At 33.9% G+C, this 14,872-nt stretch overlaps 1 protein-coding gene across 1 annotated transcript in view; it reads right to left on the reverse strand.

Annotated features, from left to right (window-relative positions):
- Positions 1 to 439: 439 nt before the first annotated feature.
- The window catches only part of DNAH8 (dynein axonemal heavy chain 8), a 151,476-nt gene continuing 137,043 nt past the window's right edge, over positions 440 to 14,872 (reverse strand). Inside the window, exons 85-93 of the mRNA XM_074820651.1 lie at positions 13,941 to 14,096; positions 11,737 to 11,853; positions 10,902 to 11,003; positions 10,366 to 10,526; positions 5,807 to 5,963; positions 5,131 to 5,283; positions 4,848 to 5,037; positions 1,219 to 1,340; positions 440 to 727 (exon numbers count right to left, since the gene is read on the reverse strand). Of these exons, the coding sequence (XP_074676752.1) occupies positions 440 to 727; positions 1,219 to 1,340; positions 4,848 to 5,037; positions 5,131 to 5,283; positions 5,807 to 5,963; positions 10,366 to 10,526; positions 10,902 to 11,003; positions 11,737 to 11,853; positions 13,941 to 14,096 (1,446 nt within the window). The remainder of the gene's footprint in view (positions 728 to 1,218; positions 1,341 to 4,847; positions 5,038 to 5,130; positions 5,284 to 5,806; positions 5,964 to 10,365; positions 10,527 to 10,901; positions 11,004 to 11,736; positions 11,854 to 13,940; positions 14,097 to 14,872) is intronic.

The raw sequence follows: 14,872 nt of genomic DNA on the forward strand, positions 1-14,872 counted from the left end.
AATTGTACCTAGGAGAACTTAAATTTTGTTGTGTTCTATATTGCCTTCTGTTGTCATCGTATGTCACTGAAACACAAGCTAAAGCTGTATATGAGAAAGAATGTGAAAAAGCCAAGTTTTTATTTTTTAAGGTTTAACAACATTTTATTTGACGTTAATTGTATTAAGGCAAATAGTCCTTTTTAAAGTAATATGATGGAAACATCAAAGACTACAATCAGTGAACTTATTCTGAAAACTTTACTTTAAAACTATCACCAAATAGCCAAGACAAACTGAATTTACTGGAAGCAGAGACAAAAATTCATTAAACCAAGACTGAAATGAAAGTTCTAGTATAATGACCAATGGCCACCAAATAAAAAGCAGTAGAAGAATTACACATGTAGTTGGTTACATGCATCATATATTCTGTTTCTGTTATGGTATGGAAAACAGTTTACTTGATGTCACACAGGAGAGCCGCTCCTCTCAATATCCAGTGGTCTGGAGACACTACTGTCCTTAAATAGATCACTGTAATATAGTTCAGATCTGTCCTTTTGGGCTTCTTGTAAAGAGGGCAAACATAGTGCTTGGGATCCATCAGACTGGTTGTATTAACAGCAAACATATGCACCACAGGCAGCTGGACAAAAAGAATCTTTGGTGTAGATTCAATGAGTTTGCTATTTCGTTTGTCCCAGCCTGCACCTTCCAAATATAGCCCATAGATATATACTCCTTCCTGTGCAGAGAGTAAGCAGATACATCACACAGAATAAAGCATCTGTCTTGTAAAATGAGTAATTGGCTTAAAACATTAAAAGGAATATATGTTTTATAGTAAAAAAATCTGACATTGAATCTTTTCAAACTAATTTTAAATATTATATCATATCATCCTTTTTCAGAAGATAATGCTACTGAAATGGATGGCAATAAAAGTTGCTTAATAAAGGTCATACACTAGAAAGTTTGATCTAAATTTTGCTACAAATTCCAAAAATCAAGAAGTGGTACAATGACATGGTTCTTTTAATAAAATATTCTTGTAACTGCAAAATAAAAAAATTAAAATCTTCATACTTATTGTTATTTATCTTCTATGCTGAGCAAAAACAGTGAGGTGAAGACAATAGTAACTTTTTCCTCTATCAATCCAAAATGAGCGAATGATGCACAATGTAAATTAAATACTATAATTGCTACTGAAACATCTTTGCATGTCATACATACAGAAGGAGGTGATGTGATTTCTTCTTTGTTTTGCTTTAGCACTTCATTATGTATTGTAACTGTATCTAAAGCCCAGCCTTTATGTGATCGAGTTGCTTCTTGTCTCATTGCTGTCAGGAATCCTTGAGAAATTAAGCCAGAGATTTAGTATATATCTCACAAGACAAAAAAGAAATCTTGCTCGGTTATCTGCATGGTTCTGCACTGAATGTTATAGACAGATATTCAGAATTCTATTGAAAATGAGCACCCTGACTAATGACAGCAAACTTTGCTTTGGGGCCAAAATAGAAACAAATGACAAAAGTGGCATAGAATGCATTACACTAAGAAAAATATTTTTAAATGGCACATAAAATATTTTTTTTTGTTGCTACCAAATTATTCAGTTAACAAATGTTTGCTCACGATACTGACTTACAACTTATCATTAGGCAATCAACCACAGGACCTGTGGTAGAGGTGTGTTTCAAGAAGGAATTTGAAGGTAAACATGATATCAATTATGTGAGCTGGTATTTGTGTAAAGGCAACTTAGGAAAAAGGCACTTTTTTAAAAAATGAAAGAGGTAGAAAAATAAAATAAATTTCACTGATGGAAAACAGAAAATGTGTGTCTGAATGTGATAATAAAAATAACTATATGAGTGTGGGGAATCTAGACAAGGCAGTGCCTACAAAGGATGAAAAATTTATGTTTTGTTAGTGAAGAAAAGGGAGTCCTAAACAGAAATGAAGGTAGAGTATGGCAGAATTAAGCAGCAAGTTAGGTGATTTTTTGAGTACTGTTTTGAACAGACTTTACAGAGGTTTGCAATAAAATCTCTCTGTGCTGATAAAGGGCTGAATAGTATAAGCACAAGATGACAACTGGGCAGCAAAGAGGTTTGTATGTGTTATAAAGGAAAAAGCTACAAAAATGAAATGCAGCAAATACCTGGTTGTTTCTGCATAAGTGTCTCAGAAAATGACAATGCACTCACCAAAACACCAAGAGCTGCTATTTTTATGCTACTGGATGAAGAGCTGCTATTTTTATGCTACTGGATGAAGAACTACTTGGAGTTGTCAGAAAGAGATTGAGACGAAGAGAGAAAAGTTAACAATAGAGAACTGCATACTTGAGTGATTACTGTAAAGACTTAAAGATGATATGGCATCAGTTCCTTCTTGATAGGGCATAAAGGAAAAGACTACTAGCGTTTTGTAGGCTGTCAGGTATCTAAAAGGAGGAGAAACCACTGATTGAAATACTGACAAGCCATGGGGGAAATCGTGAAAGTACATAGGGATGCAGTAGAAGACAGCATTTCAAGATTTAAGAAGTGGTTTAACATGCTAATTAGGACAAAGAGTTAGAAGCTAAGATATTTGTCACAGCCAAAATATTCATGTGATGTAAATACAATTAATGTACTTGAAATGAGCATTTCTCAAATACTATTTATTCTGATAAAAATAAAACTGTTATTTAGGCTTCTAAAGTTTGCTAAAAATTAATTATATCTCTATAATATGATACTTGGTTCTTCATAAGCTTGCTCATTCCAAGTGCCATGTCTACTGAATGGAATATTGCACCACCATTAACATACATTCTCCCTTAATAATGATAATTTGTAGGAGACAAACACTGATAATACTAAAAAATCACAACAGGTTTAAATACAATTATTGGTGATACTTTATACTACTATAAATAGATTTTTCCAGTAAATTGATAAAATACATCCCTCATGTTTTAACATTATAATGTATTTGCCAATGCTATGATAGATTTAGAGCTTGATTCACCAGTGCAATCAGTCTAGATTTTCCTGCCATGGCAGCACAAGCTAGTCCGATTTCAGATTTGCCTCACAACAGTTAATTTTTTAAACTTTACTGTATGGTTTGACTTACTCAGAATTTCCTGGTGAGTGGTGTTATGAATACCTCACCCCTAGCCATCACACAACTTTGGTGCTTAGCAGACTTCTTTCTTCATCTACAAGACTATTTTTTTTTGGAACACAGAAGTCGAAGCAATCAGCAAGTTCAAAATCATCTGTGTCTCAGGTTTGTTTGCTATTAGGCTAGATATTTTCTTTGGTCAAAAGAATCTGGTCCATTATCTTCTTTTACACCACTGTGAGTGCTGCTCTTGAATCACCAGAGATTAGTGTGCTTACCAGCTGTGCCAGTTACGATATAAATGGAATGATGTTTTGACTGGCATCTCAATACCATCTTTTAATGATAATTTGGATGTGCTCCAGGCACCTCAACTGTTTCTAAGAGCAACTCAGAAAACCACTTAGATATTAGTACTTTTTATAGTCCTGGTCACAGAAATGCCAGTAAGAATAGAAGCATCACAAAGTGAAGATAATTCATAAAATACTCAAGGATTTCAGAGGTTAATCCTAATGAAAGAAACCACCTCATAGCTATAACAGAGAAGTTTCTCATGAGAATTTTGTATGGGCAGTTGTGTAGGTCAGATGAGATTCTTCTATGAACATGCATCTAATAAGGTAACAGGGTTTGTTACTCATTGAGATGGTTACAATTTGTTTTTCTTCCTCCTTCTTATAAATGATAAATATATAAAGCTATAACAGATAGTGATAGATAATGTTTACTTGTACTTGGCGGTATATCTTTGATTAATCTGAACAAACTCTTCATTAAATAACCTGTGATATGGAAGCGCTGTGAAAACTACAGTTTAATGATTCTCTGTGAAAGATAGATAACTGCTATAAATGCTGGTATGGTTGCATGTTCATAGAATCATAGAACAGCCCAAGTTGGAAGAGACCTCAAAAGATCACCTGGTCCAGCCTTTTGTGGGAAAGGGAGCCTAGATGAGATTATCTAACACCCTGTTCAATTGTGTCTTGAAAACCCCCAGCAACATGGACCCTACCATGTCCCTGGGGAGGTTGTTCCAGTGAATCATTGCCCTTACTGCAAAAAAAGCTTTTCTGTTGCTACTGTACAGCGTATAAATAACATCTTACACTAGATTAAAGCTCTTGAATACTTGCAATTTACAGTTTGGAATAAGTTAAACAGTTTGAAACCACAGGAAAAGAATATTTTCTTTAAAAGCTCTGTTATTATGATTAAGTATATTTTCTTTAGAAGCTGTATCATATCATACTACAATATATCAACAAGATAAAACATTTTATTTCTTAACTACGTGTTTTCCTTCTTGTAATATAAAAACAGTGTTTAATAAAAACTGTGTTTACGGGTCAGACTAAAAGACCATCTGTACAAGCATCCTGTCTCTGACGCGAGACAAAGGTGGATGCTTAGTGAAATAATATTACAACACACAGAATGACACATAAATCCTTTCCCTTCTATGTTCTTCCAGATTGTGGCAATCTGGAGCTTAGGGACCTCCCAACTCAAAGGTTAAATTTGGACAGTCATGTTTATTGCTACCATTGGACCTGTTTCCCATGACTTTATCTAATCTCTTTTTTTGAATCCATTTATCATCTTGGCTTCTATGACATACTCTGACAGCGATGAAAACATCTTTTCTAGGTGTTATATTAAATTAAATATGTAGTAAAAAAATTACATTATGATTAAATACATTATTACTCAAGTCCTTTCAGTACCCTTACCTTGTGGATTAAAGAATCCAGTCATCCAAAACACATTTGGTCTTCCTTCATATATCCAAGTAGAGAATTGAGTATTTCTTTCCAAAAATTCAGTAAACCAGAAGCCAAGGGTTGAAGAATCCCAAGATACTCTTTTCCATACTTGAGGAATTCGAGCGTTATACATATTATCAAGTGCATCTCTCAAATTCTGAAGGAATGAAATTATAATACATGAACTAAAACAATCAAAGTAATAGTTTAAAATACAGTATTCCATACATAGTAAATATGCTTTACTTGCCTCACTCATAATAATAGTTCCTTCTATGGCTAATTTAAGATCATTCAAAGTGTTGCGGAGTATTGTGATCACCTTTTGCATTCGGTCAATTTCTTGCCGAAGAAAAATATTCATAGAGTTAAGTTGTCCCATTTTAATTAAACGAGTTTTTACCTAAAATATAGGAGCACAGAAGAAAGAACTCAGTTAAATTTGAATTGTTGCAATACTGCTGTCATATACGTCGTCTTAACTTTCTTGTGTTCAGAAAAGTAAATAGTAGACTTTTACTTCACATTATTCAACTAACATTTATCCTCTTAAAACTGCTGCAGTTTTTATTTTTTGGTCTGATGCTACCCAATTACTCAGATTTTGCTAGAGCAGGTCTTCACCCAGAAGGCCCAGGAGACTGCTGTCACAAAAAGTCAAGACTGATTTTTTCTGTGTTTTCACATGCAGCTTTGGAAGTCCAAGAATAGTCTCCCTGACATATCTCCATGATCAACTGTTAAGATGTTTTGATTTTAACTACAAAAGCCTCATATTGATTCATGCTGATAGCAATAAAGATGTTGGTTTGTTGCTTGAATCTGCTGCACGATCTCTCTTTACAGTTCAGGGTTTCTTTTTTGGAATGTGAATATGTGAATACTCAACAGAGAGAACAGTAAGAAAACAACTAAAATTAGCTTGCCTCATGAGGTATGTAATCTGGAGGAAGTTTCTCTAGCATGTCTTCAGCTAAATGATAAACAATTGCTTCACGAGTTTCTCCAGATCCTGCACCACTTTCTTTAGGCTGAATGTTGGTAATAGTATCTAGAACATCAGCTGCTGTATTACTTTGGTATCTGAGATTATAAGAAATATGTTATAAATTACATAGAAATTTTTAATAGTTAAATGATACTTTGTAGAACACACAACCTGAAAGTTGAGAAAAAACATACTGTATCATCAGGTTAAACCAAAAGAAATAGTTTTTCTTTGCATCCTGCACCCATCTGAACACACTGAACACACTGATCGTGAACAACATTTGGTTTTCCATGGTTCTAAGGAATATGAACTTTCCTCTACACACCCTGTTACACACTTGCTGTTTTTCTAATTCAGGGCTAAGATGGAGTTCTGCAAGCTGAGAATGTGAGGTGGCAGGCAAACCTCTTGTGTGATTTCTAGGGATTCCGAGGAAAGGGAAGAAAATGGCATATGCCTGATAAGGACTTCTAAACAGATATTTGCTGGGAGGAAGCAATAAAAGTTTTGCAACAAGGAAGAATATTTCCCTCATTTAGTTACTTCTTAAAAGTGGAATGCACCATTCTGCAAGCTGCCCCTTTATTAATTGGTAAATTCATTCTGAGTTATTTCAGGATTAATGATAAAAGCTGCTAGATTTACAATGTTGGAGATTAAAACCTTCTATTCCATAGTACAGCACGGGCAGTGCTAATGTAAATTTATGTACTGAGTCAGTACAAAAAAGTGAATAAAATTCATGTGGTATTTGATAGTAGAAGATAGTAGGCCATGTTAGTCTTTCAACACAAACACAATTATAGGAGTACTTTTGTTACAATGCTATCTAGTGGCATAGAGCTATGAGAAGCAATAAAAAAGAAAACATAAGTGTATGTGTTGGTACTGCAGTGCAGGCACTGCCTACTTTTACCTTATGGAATCAGCTACACAAGGAACATACAGGATGAGTCTGACACAGAACATAAATTTATACTGACTCAAAGCATAATTTTGTGTGTCAGTTTTACTTTTCAACCTTCATATGACACACATCTCCTTCTATTACTTTGCCATACATAATTACATAAGACATGAAACCAAGGATTGTGCCACAGGATAGAACATGTGAACTCCTAAACCATCTAAGCTTTGAAGACAGTGTTGTGAGACTACAGAAGCTAGATACTTCAGCATTTCAATATAAACTGTTTGTGAGTGGAATTATAAAGACTATAAATCAGAAAAAATAGAAAAAATCATACTGGTGGTTTGTTTCCCAGGGGATATAATTTTTGCTTATGAATGTAGGAATGGTGGGGCTTTCACGGTTTTTAATAGCCTTTGACTTTAGACTCAAAACTCTCAAGCTTTTTTCCATTTATGGCCCCATTTAAAGATTCATTCAAGACCATATATGAGCAGAAAACTTGGATAAAAGCGAATTCCTCTTGGACTCATGGCTTCATTCCTAATTTGGATGACATACTTATGGTTATAACCCTTACTCTGGGTCTTGCTGGTCTGACATAAGAGAGATGTGAACCTTCATCTTCACACTGCAAGTACTGTTCTTCCAATACTGCTGTCAGACTATTCTATATGGAATGAATCAATTTAATTATAAAATATTACAGAACTATAAAAATGGTTTTTACCCAAATCTAAACAAAAATAGAAACAATTTTAAAAAGATGGCAATATGCAAACTTTGGGGAAAAGCACAGAACAGTTTTTTAAAAATAACCTCAAAGGAGCAGAATCAAAGGTAAGTAATATTCCCTTCTTCAATGACACAAGCTAGGAATCTTCTGGAGAGGAGAACTTATCTGAATCTTGTATAAAGAAGCAAACATGAAACTTGAACAGCAATAGCAGTTTGAACAAGAAGACTTTTATTGTTAAGAAAAATACAAAAGACAAAAAGATGCATCTCAATGTGTACATAATTGAAAATAATATTGCAGTGTGGAAGTGAGGAGAAAATAGAAAAAAGAAATTTCATTCACGTAACGGTGGGACACAGTGAATATAAAAGAAACTCTGAAAAAAAATTTTTCTGGGCTTTGGAAAACCTGACTTTCCTTTACATTGCAAATAAAATGTGTGTGCAAATAATGAAAGAAAGATTGGACAGGTTTGCAGAGGAAGTTCCATGTTCCTGGGAGGGAAATGAGATATACACAATGGGGTGTCCCTGATCACAGTTAGACATCTAAGTGTAGATGTCTACATAACAGCTGTATGTCTAGATTGCCCTTATAGGTAATGCAAAGAAGCATGATTCAGCTCATGTATTTTAGATGTCTGCTTTGTACTGTACTTTTCAAGGCTCTATTTTTCTCTATTACAGTAAATGAAGTCTTGGGTAACCATAAAGGAAGCTAAAGCAACATTAAGTGAATCTCATTTACAGTGTCAATGCTGTCTAAAAGTAAGTATGTAAAATAAAGTATTTCATACCTGTTTATATTGTTTTCACCTGAAGCAGTATTGCAAAGCAAATTGTGTCATAAGAAGAAAAAGAGAAGGAATTTCCCTGGATTTTGATTTGCTTCAAAAAGTATTATTAAGAATATTTTCTTACAGAATTTGGATTCAACAGCTTATCGTAGTTTGATAGCTGGAGTCTGTGCCATCAGGAATTTTCTGTACTCAAAGTTAAAACTAAGAACAAATGCAGTTTGATAGAAACATTATCTCAGCTTTGTGTAGAAAACAGCAATATCTATTGCAACGTGGTATTCAAAACCTTACATTCACCAAGGGACAACGGGAGATTCTTCAGTTGGTTAAAAACAGCTTGCAGTATCTTTAAAAAAATTCAGTTGAATTTAAGGCTTTGGTATGGAATCAATTGGAGAAGGTAAATCAGTCGTAACGATTTCAGGTGTTAATCCAAAGTGGATGAAAGTATTGACATTCAGTGAAGTTTTACAGTTGGAACCAATGGATCGAACTTTTGTCTGAACTGGAAAACTGTCCCACTAAACCAGTGAGAGATAAGGTCTTTCTTGTCCTCAGTAATAGTAACATGAAGAGGTCCTGGCTGTCTCAGTGTTCCAATTCTAACAGTTAGCCTTCTGCATACTCTGAGATGATTTGATAGGATATATTTTCAGGAGAATTTTAATGCAATTTTTTATATTGTATAATCCATTTGGTCCATGTGTCAAAGATTAAATTCAGACAGACAGTACCTATGCATAGTTGCCTATAACAGACTGTAATAAGACATGAAAAAAAGCATGAAGCTGCTGAACATTTTCTCCAAACTCTAAAGAAATACCCAGAAAACATGACTAAAGTAGCAGGAATATGCTGATGTACCAAGTGGAAGAAAAACTCAGTACTAGAGAGAAATGAAAGAGTTGTTCCTACTCACTAAGACTCTCCCAACACTGTTCGTTTCAAGTTTTCTCCTATAAAATAGCCCTCCTACAAGCCTAATTTTGGATCCAAAGCATGTCTCTCTTTAGGACTTTGTTTAGTTCTCTATTAAATCTTAGCTCTTTAATCAGTTCTGGAAGGGAGGTCTTGCAACTATCAGAGAATGACTTGAAACAATCTACCCTTAGATTCTTTTATTCAGAAGTGTATATTTACAAAGGTAGGTGCAACGCAGAGTTGACAATAAAACTGTGTATTGTTCTCACCACATGCTTGGAATATTGGGCTTTTGATACTGCATCAGGCTCTCAAATTTGAGACTGAAAAATTGTGTGAAATTATTGTTTTGTCCAAAAATGTTAGAAGACATTAGGTTTCCACAGCAGCTGGGCATTTGAATAACATTTGTTTTGTTTAAAAATACAAAAAGCTATGTTAAGAAACAATTAATATGGACATAATGGGAAGGCAATAATTCATGGCAGAATTATTAAGAACTTCAGAGAAAAAATATGATGATGATTCATACCCTTTCACAGGGCATATAACATTAGAAGGAAATAAAAGCCAAGCTATGACACACATTATTTGGAATGAAAAAGTGAATTAAGTCAAAGATAAAATTTTAAATGGAGTTGGTGAGGTTGAAAAGCTTCTTTTAAATAATGGAAATGGCAGAACTGATGCCAACAGTTGTAGTTACATCCAAAGGTGTGCTTGTAAACCAAATGACAATCCAGAGAATCATTTAATGAGTGTGCACAGAGAAATAATATACTACTTGAAACAGAAGGGAAATATTAGAAACTTTCTCTAGTTGAACTGTATAGAACCTTGTATCATATAAAAGTTTTATAATGCTTTCAAATTAAAAAAAAAATCTAAAACCATGAGGAGTAGGTAATAAGAATTCCAAATACTTTAAAAGAACATGTAAAATGTAGCTGAAGATACTGCATTCATAACCACGTACATACACATCAAGTGTTCCACTTCAACAGTGAAATTCACATGAATCCTAGGTTTCCTATGAAAAATATATTTTACTTAAACATTTCATAGGGATTTCTTTCCGCTACTAAAAAAAGGGTCCCTGTTTTCAATATGTTGAGACCTACTTACGTAATATCAGCATTAGAATGGAGACCAAAGACCTTTGGGCTGTCCGTGGCAGGGAGTGACTGGATGTATTCAAAATACTGTTCTAGGGTTTTGCACACTGGAATTTTATATCCAGTGTGAAAACAGAAAGTGCTGTCGAACATCTTTTCATTAAACCATACCTGTGAAAAATCCAGAGGAAAACAACACAGTTACTTTGTTACTTAGAGGGGGTTTTATCTTGTATTTATTCTTAGAGAATCAGGGTTCTTGTTTTAGCTACTACATCTAATTTTACCTGAATACACAAGTAAATAATTAAGAGTGATGTCTTCTAAGTTTGAGTTCCAGCTATGTCTTTTGAATAGTTTCTGTTCCTCATTAAAGAGAAACCAAGGGGAAGAACCTCACTGCCAAAGAATGATGTTTTGAAGAATTCATTTTACTCTGAAGAGTCTTATAAACTGGAAGTGCATAGTCAGCAGAAAGGTCTTCTGATTTCTGTATTGCAGCTGCCAATAAAAATGACAAATAACTGTATTTTCAAGGTCTCTTACCCTTGCAAAGCAATTAAGAAGACGCTTATCAAAGTCATCTGTGACTCGGCCTCCATATTGTACTTCTCCAATCATATAGCGTACTGTGTTCCAAGATATCCCCTGGAAGCAGGTAAAGTAAATGAAAGTCTGTAGTTATAAAATGTAAGAAGGTGGTATCCAGCCTGTAATTTCAATATCATCTGAAGCTCATAAGGCTCTGAAATGTAAGCTGAAAAGATCATTGTTGGAAGAAAAAAAAAATTTATTTCTAATGTATTTTCTGAGCTTAGTTCTATAATTTTATAATTGAGTTGGGCCTGATCCTGCTATTAGAAATATATCGCACTATTTCCTGTGTGACCTGAAATCACTCTCAGCTGCTATTGCCTCTCCTCTTTCTTTTTTTTTGCCCCCTTCCCCCAGTTTCTCATATTTCTCTATTGGCAAAGTGCTGCTTTACAAGGAATGGCTAGTCTATTACATTGTTCCCTGATAAATAGTAGAAGACAAAATGTCAGCCATAGAGGAGTTCGATTGGCTCTGCAAACTCTGTAAATATTTTAGATTCCTTTCCAAAACAGATGTTGTATAGACCTGTTAATATTTTAGATATGGTACTGAAAAAAACAAGATCAAATTCTTAAAGAACTTAACTATTACATATTTTTACATTGCTGATAGCACACAAAGTATTTCAGCTTAACTGTCTTATAGAGAATCTGAAACTTTGATCATTAGAAGTTGCACTGAAAGAATAGCAATGAATAAACTATTATAAATAGTAACATGAAGAAAAAAACAGAGATGTTGTACAAAGCAATTAAATATACTGTATGCAAATTTTAGCATTCACCTTCTTGATGTCGCATTCATCTAGGTGATTTTGAATAAATTGAACACTGGCTGTAAAGTCTGAGGAGTTAAATTCATAGGGAATATTCCAACCCAAAGGCCCAAACTTGCGTCGTTCCTTAGGAATACAATTTAAACCGAATATGTTTATGAAACAACATACAATTTTGTTTCATAAATAATGTTCAATAATAACAATAATAGTGGAGTAAAGAACTGAACTGAAGAAGAAAGCTAGCCTGGGAAACCACTATTTGCCTCATACACATCAGTAATAAAGTTTATTATTAAGTTACACCATAAAGGATAAATATTTATAGAAAAAATAACAATCATTTATTGCTGCCTTTACTAATCAATGTATCAGTCATAGGCTTGAAATGTCTCATGTCTGTGTGGATGATCAGATTTTTATATTAATTAATTTAAAGAATTACCAAATATCTGCATTTTCAGCACACTCAACAATTTAGAGTTCTACAGTTTTTAATTTTTTTTAATATATACTTTCTACTATTGATAGTTTCATTTTTTCAAGCTCCTGTATTAATACTCAGTTACCCAAAGGCTTCTACGTTGCCCCTTTTGTCTTATTGTTTCACTGTATTTTAATACACATTTTTCAAAATTCACAACTTTATTATGTCTGCCACCACTACATTACTCAAATTTATTATTGCATACATATTTGAAAATAAAATAACACTTGCAGTAACAGAAAAATAGCTGACTATAAAAGTAAGAGAATATAATCTGCAGCCCAAACATTTTAAATATCCAACACTATCAGATTTCTCACAACTTTGTTTTAGCCACCTCAGTTATATCGCTCCATGATTTTTTCAGAATGTAGAACAAATTAATCCAAAAAGTTAAGAATTTAATTGCTGAATAGTGCAGATATTTATTAAATGAATAAACAGTGTAATACTGACATTCTAAAATTAACTAAGTGATAACATATTTATTAGAGTTTAAATTACCAGGTCAACAATGACTGACAATCTTTGACATCTGGTTAAGTAATATTTAGGTACCTTAGCTACAAGATTTAAAAAGAACTAGAATTGAAAAAAAACTTTTATTTTTTTTCAAAAACAAGTATTGTTTATAAGCAGATGAGACAGCATTAACCAATAATACCCTGCAGAAATGTATAATGATATTCTGCCAAATTCTCTGAATTACTTCTTAAGGTATATTTATCAGAGCAATCTTGTCACCAAAGGATATTAGGAATTGGTCAGTTTAAGGGCAGGGCAATGTATATATTGCTTGCTGATTGGCAAACCATAAATAAATTTTCTGAATAGATGAATAGCTATAATAGTTTTTAAAAGTACTGATGGTTGAATAAGATTAGATCTTCTGGTTCCACAAGAAGAGTATAATCCTGAGGCAGTACACAGAACAACTTTCTCACTGTTTATAAAACAGCAGAAAGAAGAAAATAATGCAGAATACCATATCTTAATAGGGACCTCCAACAAATTGTCTTTCTTTCACCATCTTTGCTAAACTGAAAATACGAGCATCTCAATAGAGCCTAAGGTTTAATAGCGTTTTATAAATATTTTGAGGTCCTTGATGAAAAGAAGGTGTATTCAGAGAGTTTAAGATGTTGGTATTTATTGTAATCTCAAAACTTATATATCTTTAAAGTACAAAGTGCAGATATTGTGCTCACATTGGAATTAATGTAGAAAACACATTGGCACAAATAAGATAAAAACAAGACACTAAGTGATGGAATTTTATTTCATTTTAGTCATCTAGAAAGCAAACAGCTACTCTAGGCATCTAGATTGCCCTCAAAATCAATGGATAGAAAGAGTGATATAGCTCTAGAAAATTATTCACTCTTACAGAGAGACAGCTAAAACAGATAATCTGATTTTCTTTTTTGGGGTGCTTACCTATTGACTACAGAGGGAGCTTTTCCCCTTACACCGAATGACTAACTTATGAACAGCTAAAGTTAGATGAGAAAAAAAACTCATTCTAGATGCCCATAGTATGAAAATCATGACATTTATAAAACAATTAAGAGAATAAGGAACGTTGAAGACCTATAATACAGATTATAGAAAGTAAAGCTTCAGCCCTGCAACGTAGTGCTACAACAAACATCAGAACGTGTATTTTCATGAATGTTAAAGTGACTCCATATATTATAACATTATTTGCAAACCTTATAAGAAATACCTGAACAGTAGAATGTAGGAAAGCTACAGTGTAAAGCAAAGGTTTCCACATAGGCACATTGCTAACATCTAACAGATCCTGATTAATTGCAGAAAATGTTCTTTTCAATCCGGCACGTATACCTTGGGGAGGTTCATTTGTGAACTTTATAGCAATCTGTCATGTGAAAAAGGTAAAGGAATGGGATTTGTTTACTGAAACAAAAAAAGCAACATCAAAAATGTCACAACTATTAGTTATAAATAAAATTTAAATAACTGAAGCATTGTAAATAGAAAGTTGATATATAGTTTTACTGTAAACTGCATAAAAGGAGTACATACTAGATAAGGCCACAAAATATTTTGAACACAGACCTTCAGTTTATGTTGGTCAGAACCATCACTGACACTTGTCCGTGGATCTAAGAATTTTCAGCAACAACATAGAAGCATTTGCCATGCTTTTCAGAAGGCATCATATGGTTTTCTCTCCCTAATTCAATGACTGAATGATGGAAGAGAACTATCCAGAGTAGATGATAAGAACTCTGATGTATTTCTGGTCCCAGAACTTCACAGTAAATACCAAGAAATCTCACCTCTTCTTAGATCAGATCTTTGTGTTCACAGTGGGTACTCTGCACTCTGTGGCTATGTCTGCAGCAGTAAATTAGATTCACCTGAGAATGTTCCTGGGCACTCTGGTCAGCAGGCATGGAATCCACCTTTGTGGTAGTAAACTGCCACAGCTCCTTAGAATACAGCCCCTTAGTTTCATGCAAGCTGCCTAATGGGAATAGCTGCTACAAAATTTTAATCATCAAACCATACCTGCATGTTATTCGGAAGAGTGCTAGTTAGCACAGGTTTTCACATCAGAGAACGTTGCAACTACTTATCCCTACGGACTGTTGCATTCTAGTGGTGGGTAATGTTCATGGGGCACTTGAA

This window comes from Strix aluco, chromosome 3 (genome assembly GCF_031877795.1).
Source record: "Strix aluco isolate bStrAlu1 chromosome 3, bStrAlu1.hap1, whole genome shotgun sequence".
Taxonomy (NCBI): Eukaryota; Metazoa; Chordata; class Aves; order Strigiformes; family Strigidae; genus Strix; species Strix aluco.